This window comes from Balaenoptera physalus, assembly GCF_965194825.1.
Source record: "Balaenoptera physalus genome assembly, chromosome: 4".
Taxonomy (NCBI): Eukaryota; Metazoa; Chordata; class Mammalia; order Artiodactyla; family Balaenopteridae; genus Balaenoptera; species Balaenoptera physalus.
In genome coordinates, this window is record NC_138891.1 from 73236285 (window position 1) to 73252286 (window position 16002).

Consider the following 16002-nt stretch of genomic DNA (forward strand, 5'->3'; position numbering starts at 1 on the left):
CACCTCAGCTCCTTGTTTATCACTTTGATGTTTCCGTTTTCCATTAGCGAGTAGTTGGCTTGGATGCAACTTCCCTTCTCAAAGCTGACTGGGATCTTCTCAATTTCATACCATCTTCCAAGATACTGCAGAGACAATGACAAGCAGAGCAAACCCTGTGGCTCTCTGGGGACCTGCAAACTCTTCCCCATTATTGTCTTTCAGAGCAGAGCCTTTTCCTGGGGTAACCAGGCAAAATGGGCTGCATTGTTCCCAGCAGCCACTGAGCAAGATATTGACTCAAATGGTAATAAGTGAATCGGATGTGTGGGCATTTGTTGAATGCCACAGTCCATTCCTAAAGTGCTTTTTATTTAGCTATGCTTTCAGTGTCCCCTTCAGTCAAAATCTATGTGAAATTCTAAACTCTGTAAAAGGAAGGGGTTGGTTTAGATGATGTAAGGTGCCATCTCAAATATTTTATGATTCTCCAAGACATCTTTGAATTGTGTGCAAAGTCAGATGTGTTTACTGTGGGGAGCTGGGTCTCCAGAGTTGGTTAAATTCTCCTCATATAACCCCACACAGGGAGTTGGTCACAAAGGCTTTTGGCAGGTGGTCAAGATTTAGAAGACCTGTATCATTCCTCCCCTGGGGGCTTGCTCTCTGTCCATAATTTCGCTGCACAGAGTCATCTTTAAAGGAAGTGAGCAACTGCACGGGTGAGGGTGAGGGGAGAGAGGCACGCTCCTGCTTCCATATATTGCTGGGCATAGAGACTGCTCCAATCTACAGCCTTCATGAGGGCAACTTGGCAATATCTAGCAAAACTAAAACTACATATACTCTGGCCCAACAATTTCACCTCTGAGAAGGTATCCTCCTGAAATTAAGAAATGATGTACGTATAAGGTTATTCATTGCAGTCCTATTTGTAATAATAAAAGACAGGAAACAGCCTAAGTGAGCATTAGTAGGGGACTGGGTAAATAAATGATGGTACATCCATACAATGGAATGTTATACACCCTCTTTTAAAAGAGCTATATGTAATTATCTCCATGATACATTTAATGGAAAAAGAGCCAGGTGCAAAATAGTGTATATATTAAACTACCTTTTATGTAAAAATGGGGGAAAAGGTTATTATATCAGTTCTCTATTGCTGCTGTAACAAATTACCACAAGTTTAAAACACCACAAATTTATAGTCTCATAGTTTTGTACATCAGAAGTCTGACATGGGTCTCACTGGGTTAAAATCAAAGTGCTGGCAGTGCTACATTCCTTTCCAGAGGCTCTAGAGGAGAATCTATCTTCTTGCCGTTTCCAGGTTCTAGAGGCCGTTTGCATTCCTTGGTTTGTGAATCCCTTCCTCCATCTTCAGAGGCAGCAAAAGCAGGTCAAATCCCTCTCACACTGCATCTCTTTGACTATTCTTCCATCATCACATCTCTCTGACCACAGCTGGGTAAGGTTCTTTGCTTCTAATGATTAGATTGGACCCACCTGATAATGCAGGATACTTTTGCCATCTCAAGCTCCATTACTTTAATCACAGCTTCAAAATCCCCTTTTCCATGTAAAGAAACAATTTGCAGATTCTGGGGAATATGGCATGGACATCATTCTTCCTACTGCAGTTATGTATGTGCTTTTTTATATATGTACATATTATCTCCCAAAAGATACACCATAAGCTGTTTTTACTGGTTGCTACTGGGGAGGAAAACTGAGGCTGGGATATAGGGGTGGAAAGGAAAGTTTTTATTGTATGTCCTTTTGCATCTTCAGAATTTTGAACCATATGAATATATTTACCTAGTCAAAATATTGATTGAAATTATTTTAGAAATTTAAAAATGTATTACTCAACAAAACAAAATCAAGGAGATGCAGTCACCTTCAAAAAAGTCAGAATTTGAAATGAGAGCATACTGCAAATAGGTATCAGTATTGCTTCGGTCACCTGGCTCTCTGCTAAAATATCTACCCACATTTAGGGCATAAATTTTCTACTCATTTGTTAAAGGACATCTTTCAATTAAAATCACTGAACTTAACAGGCATTTAAAGCACTGAAGAATAAGGTCAGCTGGTTTCATAGGCATCCTCAGAAAATCTCCATTATATACAATGCATTTTAAATAGTTCTATTATTGTTAAGGTGACTTTAATGCTCCACAATTAAAAACGAGAACACACGATTTTCCAGAAAGGAAGAAACTCAGAGGTGGAAGATTGCTTTTCATGTCATGTTCCCTCATGATCTCATAATATTTTTGTGAAGGTCTTTCTGTCTTTGGGGGTCTCTGTTTCTCTATCTCTATGAGGAGAATGCAATGTTTAAAGATAATTATGAAAAGGAAGAAGTAAAACTATCTCCATTTCCAGATGACAGGGTTTTATATATAGAAAATCCTAAGGAATACACACACACACACACACACACACACACACACACACAATTATTAGAACTAACAGATGAATTCAGCAAGGTTAAAGATACAAGAATTAATATATAGAAATAAAATGTATTTCTATACTTAAAATGACCAATCTGCAAATTAATTTAAGAAAATCCCATTTATAGTAGCATCAAAAGAATCAAATTCTTATGAAAAAGTTTAACCAAAGAAGCATAAAACATACTCTGAAAACTACAAAACATTGTTGAAGTAAATTATAGGAGACCTAAGTAAATGGAAAGACATCCTATGTTCATGGATAGGAAGACTTAAAATTGTTAAGATGGCAATACTCTCCAAATTGACCAACAGATTTAATACAGTCTCTATCAAAATTCCAACTTGCTTCTTTGCAGAAATTGACAAAATGAGCCTAAAATTTATACGGAAATACAAAGGGCCCAGAATAGCCAGAAGAACAAAGTTGAAGAATTCATATAGTCTGACGTCAAAACTTACTACAAAGCTACAGTAATCAAGACTATACTGTGCTGGTATAAGGACAGACATATAGATCAATAGAATAGAATTGAGGGTCCAAAAATATACTCTTACACATATGGTCAATTGATTTTCAACAAGGGTGTCAAGACCATTCAATGGCGAAAGAATAGTCTTATCAACAAACTGTCCTGGAACAACTGGATATCCTCATGCCAAAGAAAGAAGTTTGACTCCTATATCACACAGTATACAAAATTTAACTTAAAATGAATCAAAGACTTAAATGTAAGAACTAAAACTGTAAATCACTTAGAAGAAAATATAGGAGTAAATCTTCATAACCTTAGACTAGGCAATTTTTTTTAGATATGCCACCAAAAGCACAAGCAACAAAAGAAAAAATAGATAAATTGGACTTCATTAATATTAAAAAGTTTTGTGCTCAAAAGACACATCAATAAGGTGAAAAGACAACCCTTACCATATATGGGGGAGTTGATTCTATCGATATCTTTTTAGTGCAGGTAACAAGAAAGCCCCTTGGGGGAGTGCTGTCCTCTCCTGGGCTCTGTTTGAGTAACCTGTGGGGGTCCTGCACTCCTGGGAAGCCTAGTTTTGAATCCTACTCTGCATTTACTGGCTGTGTGACCTGAGTGGGTTGCAAGCTCTCTGATGTTCAGCTTCTTCAGCTGTAGAGTGAGGATAATATTTCTGCAGCAGCTGCTGTCAATGCCCTGTCCCATGTCCTTTCAGCCCACCTCTGGGCTCACTTCCATCACAGCGGGCTTCCCATACACACTGCCAGCTTCCCACCTTGAGCCCCTGGGTCTCCTTCTCTGCCACAGGCTTGGCCAGTGCCATGGGAACTCCCACTGCCCACCTACATCTGTCCGTGGGACAACCTGAGGCACATTCTACATATTTCCTCAGAGGATCCCCAGCAGGATTGAACCCCATTGTTCCCAGAGTAACCTGCTCATGTGAACAGGTTACTTTCCTGCCTTCTCTGTCTGTTTCCCCACATGCCCACTCAGGCTTCCTGGGATCATCTTCTAAAACATCTCTGCTCCCCAGTTCTTGTCTCAGGGTCTGCTTTGGGGGAGCTCCCAGTAAGATAAGTACCTACCCCAAGGCTTGCTGTGGCCATTAAAGCAGAAGAATAAAACCGAACCTGGTAGGATGCTTATGCAAACAGGAGACAGCAAAACAAGCGGGAGTTTAGCCTTTTACCGCACCTTATTCACGTCAAAGTTCTCCTGCACTGGAGGATTTGGGCATTTCCCGAGATGGAAAGCTTGTCCCTCAGCTGCTCCGAAGAGTCCGGCCAGGGCAGGAAGCAGCAGCAGCAGCGCTGGTACCATCTTGGAGCTGGGTGGCTGGAGGTGGACCTGGAGTGGGGAGAACAAAGCAGCTGGAGGCGCTCGGAGTCTCCTGAGGACACAGAGTCCCCAGAGGAAAATTTCTGGGCTGGCTGGTCCCTCTGTGCACAGCCTCCCACTCAGCCCGTCTGAGCCCCTCATCCTCCAGGGCCACCTCAGTCATCAGTGTCACTGTGAGGCCCTCCACCCCTGTGAGCCTCTCTAGAAGCTTTTGTGCCACCATTAGAACACATTCTGCCTGGTATTAGAGTTTGTTGGATTTATTTTGCCAGCTCCCCCGAACCTACACACATAATTATGCATTTTTCAAGGGCGGGCATCGTTTTTGATTCTCCCTGGACTCACCCACAGAACCTCGCAGTGCCAGGTGCAGTAGGTACTTACTGTATGAACAGAAACAATGTGTGTGTGTTGGGGGTGGGTAGGCAAAGGGAGAGAGTGAAGCCATCAAGTGAACCATGAGAGAAGAAACCAAAAACAAACTGTTCACTACATTTAGTGCCCTTGGAGATTCATCAAAGAAATGCCTCCCTGACTCCATTTCCCCACCCTGACCCCATCTGCTTGGCTGTTTACCAACCCATGAGTAGGCCTTGGAACTTTAACAGGGAGCAGCGTGCTGGGGACTCTAGGGTCACCCTGACTGGGTTTTAATTCTGGCTCTGCACATACTAAGTATAACTGTGTCCAATGGATGCTTTAGTTTCCTTGGCTATTAAGTGGGAATAATAATCATACCAACCTCATGAAGTTTCATGAGAGTTAAATGAGAAAATATAAGGAGAGCATTTAGAGCAGTGTCTGACAGAGAAAATGCTCAATAAATGCTAGTTATTATTATGAAAAGCAGGAGCAAAATATTGTGTTTCCTGAATTTTTCTTTCTTCCTTCCTTCCTCCCTCCCTCCCTCCCTCCCTTCCTTCCTTCCTTCCTACCTTCCTACCTTCCTTCCTTCCCTCCTTCCTTCCTTCCTTCCTCCCTGCCTTCCTCCCTTCCTTCCTTCCTTCCTTTGACATGCTGTTGAGGGTATTTTTCATAGATGCTGTACATTTAACCAGAGAAGGACAAGTAGCTGACTAGTAATTGTGCAAAAAGCATTTGAGCCCAGCACCCTTGGGCGTGGAAGCTTCTTTGAGGAGGGGCAGTGGGCAGGGGTGAGGGCTGCAGCGCTGTTGACAGGGTAGTAGCCTGGGCTGCTCCCTGCTTCTTTCACTGACTTGCTCTCAGTCTGTTCTCTTCCTTGTGACTCCTTGCCTGTAGCTGCACAGGAGCTATTTCCAGTGCTTTGCCTTTCTCCCTGTGATGAAGAGGACTGAATCAATGCAAGCAAGATGTTCTCAGGTCTGAATATTTAAAAGGATGTGTCATAACAGGAATAATTATAACCACTTTCTTATGAATCTCTAAACTTCCAAATAACCTTTAATAATCAATAGCTTTTCTTCTGGAAGTTTTGTTGCCCGTTTTTCGAAAGAACAGTTACCTAATGAGTAAAAGCTGATGCGAGGTTGGCGGGAGGAGGGGTGGTCCCTGAGTCCCTGCCTTGAGCACGTCTGCCGTGGGGCCCTTTCCTTAGTCTTTGAGGCTCCACTTCCCGTCAGCCCCTACCACCAGGTAAACGACACTTGTCTTTTAACCTTTTGGGGGATGATGGATGCCCAAATCCAGCCTAAATCCACAAAAATTTGCATTTCTTTCCAAGAGGTTCTTAGAACCACTGAAGTTCTACTCTTGGCCCCTAGTAGGCTCCAAACTCAGTGCCTTGCCCAGGAATTCTAAGCCCAGAGGATGGCCACACATTCTACACATTCTACAGGCACCCCCTCCCCCAAACTGGACAGGACCTTAGAGGTCATTTATCCAACCCCCCCCCTCAGGTGTACAGATGGGGAAGTTGAGGCCCAGAAGGGGCAGAGCACTGGGACTCGGGCTCCATCTCCACCTCTCCACTCTGTCACACCCCTGAGCATGCTTCCTTCTGTGCCCACCTTCGGTGGCTTCAATAAACATCTACCTCTGTACCCGATAAGTCTCGTTTCACCACGTGACAGTTCCACCAAAAGTCAGTTCCCCGTCTTACTCTGACAAATATCTTGTTACAGAATGTTCTATTGTGGGCTGAAACACGTTCTTTAGCTCTGTAGGAGGATTTCAGAGCAAAACTAATTCCCCTTGCCTGCAACTCTTCCAAAGATGCCTCTTTATTGCAGTAGTTTTATTCCTATGATGAAAACTTTTTGTGAGAGAAAGAGTTGATAGCATCCATCATTTTTTTTCAGTACCCCTTGCATTCTACTTTACCCAGTGCTTATTGAGCACCTTCTGAGGGTAAATCACATGATTAACATATATCTATGAACTTGGGTATGCATGACTTATTTTTGCATTGTCTCCTAATACTAATGGGAAGACTGTCCTAACGAGGAGAGTTTAAATACTTTTAAAAAAGATATAGGGCTTCCCTGGTGGCGCAGTGGTTGAGAATCTGCCTGCCAATGCAGGGGACACGGGTTCGAGCCCTGGTCTGGGAAGATCCCACATGCCGCGGAGCAACTGGCCCCGTGAGCCACAACTACTGAGCCTGTGCGTCTGGAGCCTGTGCTCCGCAACAAGAGAGGACGCGACAGTGAGAGGCCCGCACACCGCGATGAAGAGTGGCCCCCGCTCGCCGCAACTGGAGAAAGCCCTCGCACAGAAACGAAGACCCAACACAGCCAAAAATAAATGAATAAATAAATAAATAAAAATTAAAAAAAAAAAAAAAGATATAATTTAAGTATTATTTTAACTAAATATTAAATAATTAAAAAACAATTCTACTAAGGTTATGGTGCATCCACACTGGGCCAGAACTGACTCTGTGGATCACTGCTCACACTCACTGAGCTTCTCCAGGGAGGAGCCCTGGCTTCAGTATTTTACATGTGCATTGAATCTTCACAACACCCTAACTGGAAGTGTCCTGTGCTGACAATTCTCTGTGTACTCAGTGAAGTTACTTCCTGACAAGCTGTGAAGCCAGAACTTAGGTCAGGTTTCCTAAGAGTCTACACACCGGCATGTTAGCCTGGACCTGGTGCCTGGTCTCAAGGAGCTGCAGAATATTAAGGACTAGGCTTTTAGATTTCACGTGACCAAAAAAAAACACATTTCCACAAGTAAATGGGTCTTAAAAACCATTTCGCTATTGAATCTAACAAGAAAACATATCTTCTGGAGAAAATATTTTTGCATTTTCTATTAATTTTATTTAATTTAATAATAATTAATTCTATTAATATTAAATGCATTTTCTATTCACATAGTGCATTCCAATTCACTTTTCCGTCAATTTTACTGTAATGTACACTGGATAACAACCCCCTGAGAATTCATCTACCACAGTATTGGTGTATGGAACAATTCCTCATTGTCTCATATAGTATAGAGGGGGGTGCGTGGTTCTAGCAGAAGACTTTGAGTTGAGTCAGCACCACGTTGGCACCCCAGCTCTGGCATTTGTTGGTGGTCTTACCTTAGGCCTGTTGCTTTGGATAGCTGAACTTCAGTTTCCTCACCTGAAAAATGGCACTAACAATATCTTCTTTGTAAGGTTGTTTATGGAAAAATGAGATCAAGTCTGCAAAGCAACTGGCCAAAGGCCCTCAGTTGTGTTAGTTACTATTTTTAGCTGAAAAGGGGCAATGAAAACTGAAGACTGTCTCTATTTAAAGCATTATTTATCATAAACGAGAATTAATACCACAGTACATACCTTTTTCTTCAAGATGAAAGCAGTTTCCACATGCAAAATCATCCAATTTGAGATGCCTTCTGTTGGTGACTGGCTTCTCCCAAGCTATTTTATAAGCTTCTCAGGTCACTGATGTTTAATTTTAATGCATGCCACACCCCCTCCAGTTCAGGAAGGCTGGCCTAAAAGCTTCGCTCTGTATGAAACACAAAGATGGGATGTTATGTTCATCTCCCTCCCCCAGTTTCCTTCACAGCTGCTCCCTGAAGAAGAAACAACGAGATATTGTCTGTGTGTGTGTGTGTGTGTGTGTGTGTGTGTGTGTGTGTGTGTGTGTGTGAGAGAGAGAAAAAGACAAAGTGCATTTCATTCAAAACATCTTTTTTGCTGTGTGGATTTTCTAATTTAATTTTCTCAGTCAGAATGCACTTTTAAGTTCCAGTAAGATGAGTTGCAACATGTGTTCAAACATCTGTTATTTATTTTTCATTTTTGTGTAAATGAAAAAGCAACAGTCACATTTCCTGAAAATGGAGCCTGAATTCCACCCATGTGGTCCCTGGCCTGGAACATGACGCAGGCAACAGAGTGAAGGTTAGCAGTCAGAGTTGGCTTTCTATGTGATCCTGGGCAAGCCACCCACTTCTCTGAGCCTCAGTCTCCCCACTGTGAAGGATAGACTGTCATTTCTGTCCCCACCAGAGTTGGGTGTGTAGGGGCTAAAAGCTGAGAACACCAAGGGTGTCTTCTGTAGCTCCTCTCTCTTGAGTCTTGGATGACTCTTCCAGCTACATATTCTAGGCAGCCCGTTCTGCTTGGGGTGGGAGTGGGGACGGGGAGCAGATTTAAGCCCAGGGGCACTTTTGGTTGGGCCTCGTCTCTCTCTGTGGAATGAACAGCTTTGGAAAGACTCTTAGGCGTTGGATTCTGTGCCTTTGTGATAGGCAGAAGGTTTTTTATTTTTTTAATTTTTAATTTTATTTTATTGAAGTATAGTTGATTTACAATGTTGTGTTAATTTCTGCTGTATATCAAAGTGGCTCAGTTATAAAAAATATATATTCTTTTTCATATTCTTTTCCATTATGGTTTATCATGGATATTGAATATAGTTTCCCTTGCTATACAGTAGGACCTTTTTGTTTATCCATCCTATATATAATAGTTTGCATCTGCTAATCCTGAACTCCCAATCCTTCCCTCCCCCACCTGCCCTCCTCCTTGGCAACCACAAGTCTGTTCTCTATGTCTGTGAATCTACTTCTGTTTTGTAGATAAATTGGTATTTTAGATTCCACATATAAGTGATATCATATGGTATTTGTCTTTCTCTTTCTGACTTCACTTAGTGTGATAATCTCTAGGTCCATCCATGTTGCTGCAAATGGCAGTATTTCATTCTTTTTTATGGCTGAGTAATATTCCACTGTATATATATTTACCACATTGGCAGAAGGTGACACACAGATAAGACAGTACTTTTGTACCGGACTTATATTCCTAAATAAAATTCATTCTCAAATTTGTAAGCAATAGAGAGAAATTTACAGCACTAGACCTTTAAACCTTATAACAACAGCACCAAGAGTGAAACCTTAACATACCAAACTTTGAGAGCTCTTTCTTTGGGATGTTCTTTACCTTTTCAGGAAAAGAAGGAATTCTTCTTCCTGTTCAGGGCACTGACTCTGACTGTACTCCTGTAATGCTTTCCTCAGAACTCTGCATGGCTCCCTCCTTCGTCCAGGTCTCTGATCTAATGTCCTTCCTTTAAGGGCCTTCCTGACCTTTCAAAAATAGCACTCTTGTCACTATCATTTTACTTGGTTCATTATATCCTTACTATATCTTTACCTGAAATTATATCCTTTATTTATGTTTTTTCTTGCTTATGGTGTTTTCCCCACTGGGATCTAAGCTTCACAAGTACAGAGAATTTGTCTCATTTTCTTACTGCTGTACCCCTAGTGGCTAGAGCACATCATAAGTGCTCAGTAACTACTTATAAACTGAATGGAAGGGACCTATCTATTCAAATAATTTACTGAGTATTCTAAGATATGCACAAGGACTAGAGGTAGTATTCAAGAGACTTCTATTTGAATTGTTTTCTGGGGAAAGTACTGGCCTGTAACTATTACAGTAAATTGTTGCACAGTTTTCCACAAAGCAATATTGCTAAATTTCCAAATGTGTAAGTTAAGATTGATATATTTATATATTTGAATCCTCAGCATGAAATCAAGAACTGAAGGTACTAGTGGAGGTACTAGTACTGAAGGTACTAGTCTAGGAGTCATAGTGTGAGAAAAATCACATTATCTTTCTGGGTCTCAGTTTATTTTTTTCTGCAGGTGTTAGCAAATGATATAATTTAGGGAAATCCTCTTTTTATATGTTTCTGGAATGTAGAGACAAGCACAAGTTCTTAAGCATTATAAGACCAATCAGGACTGTGTTCTAAACAAGTCTTTATGTTTAAATTCCAAAATAGCGCAGTTTGTTGTAAACAATTAAAATAGTACCAAAATGTAGGCCTCAGAAAGTGTGTCTCATAATCCCACACCTCAGAGATTGTTACATTTGCATTTATTCTTCTAAGTAGTCCTAGACAGATCCCAACATAATAACAATAATAGCAACAATATCCAGTGTACTGAAGCTTTCTTGTCTTTATGTAATAATGTATCTCCTGATATCAGTTCACATAGATCTACTTCATTCTTTCACTTGCTGTAAAAGCTTGTTTTTACATGACAGCACGTTTCTTCAAGGAGATGGCCTGTGGTTTTATAGGGAAGTAGTTCTTTAGTCAGGTGATCTTTCATCATGTAGGTAATTGCCTCAGTGGTTTCACCATAAGACCCTCAGGGAAGATGAAATTGTTTTGGTGGACTTTTTGTAGCAAGAAATAGAGAACTATCCCATCATAAAAAAAAAGTTTCCCAGATGGAAATTTCTCTGTTTATTAATACGTGGCTCTTTCAACTACCAGAGTCATCCTGTATGCCTTTCTAAAGTGATTTTTCTTTTGTCAAGTAAAATGAAGGGGAAACGCAACTGTACTTTTCATGTGAAAACCCAGACTATGAGTTTTCGATAGCAGGTATTCACTCTTTAAGACTCAGTTCAAAAGTTCCACTCTCCGGTTGTCTTCCTGAATTCTGGCCCACTCCATGCAGTGTTCATCACTCTCTACTTTGTGTTTCCACAGCACGTGTTACTTTGTTCTCAGGCCCATCACACCATGTCAAGCATCACCACTAGGCCCACCATCTCCTCCTGGAGACTGTCAGATCCTTCAGAGTAGGTTTGTCTTTTTGTCCCTGGTAAATTGCCTAATGCCTGGTAGGTAATAAATGTTTACTAAATGTAATTGGATGATTGAGTGTTTAATTCTCATTATTTTGGGAGATGACCACATACTTCATGATTTATTCAGATGCCCTCTTTCCTCTCCTTCCTGCTCCTTTGTGGCCACTTACTTTATCACTAGGAGCTGGAAACAGCTGAGAGTTGAAGGATGCCAAGCATCTGCTGAACAGCAAGAAAGCAACCAAACTGGTGAAAACTACAACTTGACATGGCATGGGGGAGGAACACAGAACTGGAAACCAGGAGGCCTGGGTTCTGGTCCTAGCTCTGTTACTAACTCATTTATCCATTCATTCACTCTTTCGACAACAGATATCAAGCACTGCCATGTTCAGGCACTGTTCTAAGTCCTGCAGATGTAATGGTGAAGAAGAAAGACAAAGTCTTAGCCCTTGTGGGACTTACCATCCAGAATAGAGTCAGACACACAGAGAGGAAAACATATATGAGAGAATAGGGTGATGTGATAGGGAGTGACTGGGTGGGCTACTTCAGTTTTGTGGTCAGGAAGCGCCTCTCTGAGTACTGACATTACAGTGAGATGTTAATGATAGAAAGGAAACAGTCATTCAAGGATCAGGGGGAAGAGCATTCCAGGAAGAACAGCCAGTGCAAAGGTCCTAGGGTGGGAATAGATTGCAGGTTTTCAAGGGACAGAAAGACCAGTCTGGCTGGAGTGGAGAGATGAGGAGGAAAGTGATTCAAAGTGAGTTTGGAGAGGTAGGCAGAAACCATGTTACATCTTGCTTTGAGGAATTTAGGTTTCATTTCAGGTACAATGGGAAGCCATGTACTTGTACATTCTATAAGAATGTGACAAGATTATTCAGGCTTCCCTGTCAATTGTGGATTGTAGAATGGTTCCAGGTGGATCAGCTGGGAAGCTATTGCAGTCATTCAGGTAATGGTGGCTTTGACCACAGTGACTGTGATGAAAATGGAGAGAAGTAGATGAATTTGGAATATGCTTTGGAGATAAAGTGGACAAGATTTGCTGATATATTGAATATAGATAATGAAGAAAAAACGGAATCAAGACTGACTCCTAGATTTATAGGTTGAACAACTGGGTGAACGCTCTCGCTAATGACTAAAACTAGGAAGCCTGAGGAAGGAGCAAGTTTGGGAGGAAAACTCGAATTCTTTCATGGATAAATTATATCTGAGTTGCCTGTTAGACATCCATGTGGAAATGTGAAGATGGCAGTTGGATAGTCAAGTCAAGATTTGGGGAAGAGTCAGGGCTAGAGGCAGAGATTTTGGAATCATAAGCACATAGATCAGCGGTCCCCACCCTTTTTGGCACCAGGGACCGGTTTCGTGGAAGACAAGTTTTCCACAGACAGGAGGTTGCGGGGCTGGTTCAGGCAGTAATGCGAGCGATGGGGAGCGGCAGAGGAAGCTTTGCTCACTCACCCACCGCTCACCTCCTGCTGTGCGGCTCGGTTCCTAACAGGCTGCAGACCGGTAACGGTCCGAGACCCAGGGGTTGGGGACCCCAGACGTAGATGGTCTTCAAAGTCATGGGACTCGATGGGGTTATGAAGGGAGAGCACACAGTAATGGGAGAAAAGGATGCTCAGGACAGATCCCTACTACGCTCTAACTTAGAGAGATTGACTAGAGGAGAAGGAGCCAGTAAAGGAGACATAAGTAAAAGAGGACAGTGGGTTATCACAGAGACAAGGGAAGAAAATGCTTTAAGAAGGAGGAAATAATCAACTTTTACTGAAAGTTCAAAGAAGATAACGAAGAAGTGGCCCCTGGATTTAGCAAATGGAGGTCACTGGTGACCTTGACAATAGTAGTCTCTGTGGATAATGGGACTAGAAGTCCAATTTGAGTGTGCTGAGGAAGGGATGTGGAAACAGCAAGTCAGTTTTGAAGTTGAAGGAAAATAGAGAAATGAATTTAGTAGCTGACGGGAGACATGGAGGTTGAGGAGGAAGCTCAGGGCATGCACATGGGGCTGATCCAGTAGAGGAGGAATATTGACTCTGTAGGAGAGCGAGGTGGAGACTGCAAGAGCAATCCTGAGCAGGAGAGAGGGCGTGGGATCCAGAGCACAGGTGGAGAGGCTGGCTTTTGAGAGGAGCAAGGGTTCTGGGCCCATAGAAACAGGAGGGGATGCAAAAGGGAGGCAACCAGATGCAGGGATGTGTGTAGATCTGGTGGTAAGAAGATGTGGGGTTTTCTCTTTGTGTGACTGTGGTCAAGTCACTTATCTTGCTGAGATCTGTTGGAGAAACTCAACAATTCTGCTCTGATCATGGTAAATGGGTTTCCTTGAACACAGTCACTCTGCTAATGACACCTGCCTTAACACCTGCTTCATTTATTAAGGGACATAGTGGGGAAGGGGCAGGGTTCAACCTAGGACTAATTATAATCATAGCTCCTGACTATTGAACACTGCAACACCAGGTCCTGTATAGGTGTTTTCCATATATTAGCTCTAATTGTTACATACCCTGCAAGGCAGGCATTAGTACTAGTCCCATTAGAGGGATGAAAAAACTGAGGTGGGAAGATGTGGTCATGCAACTTTTCTAAAGTGATGAAGTGAGAATTTAAATCCTAACGTGTAACTCCAAACCCATACTTTTAACCATTATGTTCTATTGCCCCAGCAACAGAAAGGGGTGAAAGGGTTCACTGAGAGATTGGCCAGGGGTTTAATACCTTCCAACCTTCTCAGCAGAGAAAGATGATACCAACTGCTTACTAATTCCTGAGAAATGTTGAGGCAAGCAGGAGGGCTGAGTTTTCTGCATCAGGCTCAGAAACTAGTGTTCCAGACTCCTTGACAAAGGCCACCTGAAAGCAGAGGAATTGAACCCATCCATCTAGTCTATCATCCAACACTGTCATCCAACAAATTCCAGGAGCTGGGATGTCTGCTACCAGTTACCTCAGTCAACTTATTGTGGCTTTAAGCTTTTCCAGATGTTTGCTGGGAAACAATCTTTGTCCAGTTTTGTAATCCAATATAGACTGAGGCCAGTTCTTGAAGATATACAGGGCCGGCAGGGCCACCTCCAAGCCTTCTAATGGGACCAAAATTCAGGATTTTTTAATGCAGAAGCAGTAAGAGCTCTGTTTTGATTTTTTAATTTTCTAAGATAATAAATAGATTGGTGGACAGAGCTTGGGTTCGGAAATAGGGCGATGGGGTTCTTGCCTCGGCTCTCTTACCTCTTAGCTGGGTGACTTTGGAGAATTTCCTGAGCTTTCAGTCCATGGTTTGACTATCAGGTGTTTGTAATATGGAATCCATGGGTCTCCATGGGAGGTTGATAGAATCCCATTTCAATAAAATTGAATGCTTTTGCGATCCTGTTTTGTTTTACGAATTTATGGACATTTTTGCTGAGTTGTCAGTGGGTCCATGGCACAAAAAGGGTAGGAACCTGAGAGAGGATGTCTGGGGTCCCTGCTTGATTCGACATAATTTCCATGAACATACCTTCTGGGAGAGAAATTTCTTTAATTAAGTCCAACTGAGTGTGCAGGAGTGAAGGGCAGTTTCGCAATGCTGGTGAGAGAGGTCAATAAATAGGAGGTGATGGAGCGTCACATTTGGGCTGGGGCCCAGGTGACAGAGGGAGAGAGCCAGACTCCAGGCTCTCACATGCTATCTTCATCTGGGTAGAGGGGCTGAACCATCACACACTTAGATGTGTATTTGGGGCGCACCCCCGAGAGGCAGGAGCAGCCTGCAGACTGAGAGTCTCAGGTGCCACGTGCTGCCTCAAGGGAGAAGATAAGAGGGAGGGAGAGGGTGGCAGCAGGAGGAGAACCATGACCTGGCCCTTCCTTCTACCTCTGTGTTACTTTCGCTCCTGTAACACAGTTTCCGATAATAAAGTGATGGTAGAATAAATAGAGAGTTTTCACTGACTGATGAGCCAGCTCTCGGGTACTAGACACTTGTTATGCTGGGTACTCTTCATATATTATCTCCTTTAAGCCAAGAGCAACCATGAAAGGTAGATATAATTATATCCATTCTGTGGAGCAGAGAACTTGCTCACAGGTTAGTACTTGCCCAACATGATGCAGCGAGTGGCTGAACTGGGATTCATAACCACTTCTGAATTCATCTTCTCGTGAATGGGAGCTACTGGCCAGTCTCTTGGTCCAAGGTAGTCCCTCTTACAATGGGACATGCCCCAATTTGAAGAACAGGATTTCTATGTCTTCATCTAAGTCTTTAAGAAGATGACCATTTGATTTATTGATTTATTATGTACTTTGTCAAAAGTGGTATTGTTGTACTGTGTCTGGAGTTTTGTGTTTGGCCTGGAAGCCTCCTTTTAAGTTTTCTGAAATACAAGTAGGTCTTCATTACAGCGATGAAGCGAGTATTATTGGATTTGAGAGCCACAGCATACTCCATTAAGAATGGCAAGTGGTTTTCAATGGGCTACATCTCCTGGAGGGAGCAAGTGGGTGTGGGGGAGAGGAGGTGACTGAGAACCACAGATTTCGTTGGTTTCTGGGTTTGGGTGGAGGCTGTATAGTAGATCTGTTACTGACTCAGGAATACATCAGTGCATCCCTTGGTCTTGCATGCTTTGCATGGGGTCTAAGACCCTCTATTTCAGAATTATTGATGGAGTGA

General features: G+C 42.4%; 1 protein-coding gene across 3 annotated transcripts in view; it reads right to left on the reverse strand.

Annotated features, from left to right (window-relative positions):
* APOD (apolipoprotein D) overlaps positions 1 to 16002 on the reverse strand; it is a 71038-nt gene that overhangs the window by 6517 nt on the left and 48519 nt on the right. The window contains exons 2-5 of one of the 3 annotated variants that reach the window (XM_082458699.1): positions 8025 to 8199; positions 7785 to 7889; positions 4127 to 4279; positions 4 to 125 (exon numbers count right to left, since the gene is read on the reverse strand). In XM_082458699.1, coding sequence (XP_082314825.1) covers positions 4 to 125; positions 4127 to 4252 — 248 coding nt within the window. In that variant the 5' untranslated portion in view covers positions 4253 to 4279; positions 7785 to 7889; positions 8025 to 8199. Of the gene's footprint in view, positions 1 to 3; positions 126 to 4126; positions 4280 to 7784; positions 7901 to 8024; positions 8200 to 16002 lie in introns of all 3 variants that reach the window. The other 2 variants (XM_082458700.1, XM_082458698.1) reach the window with 2 other exon arrangements.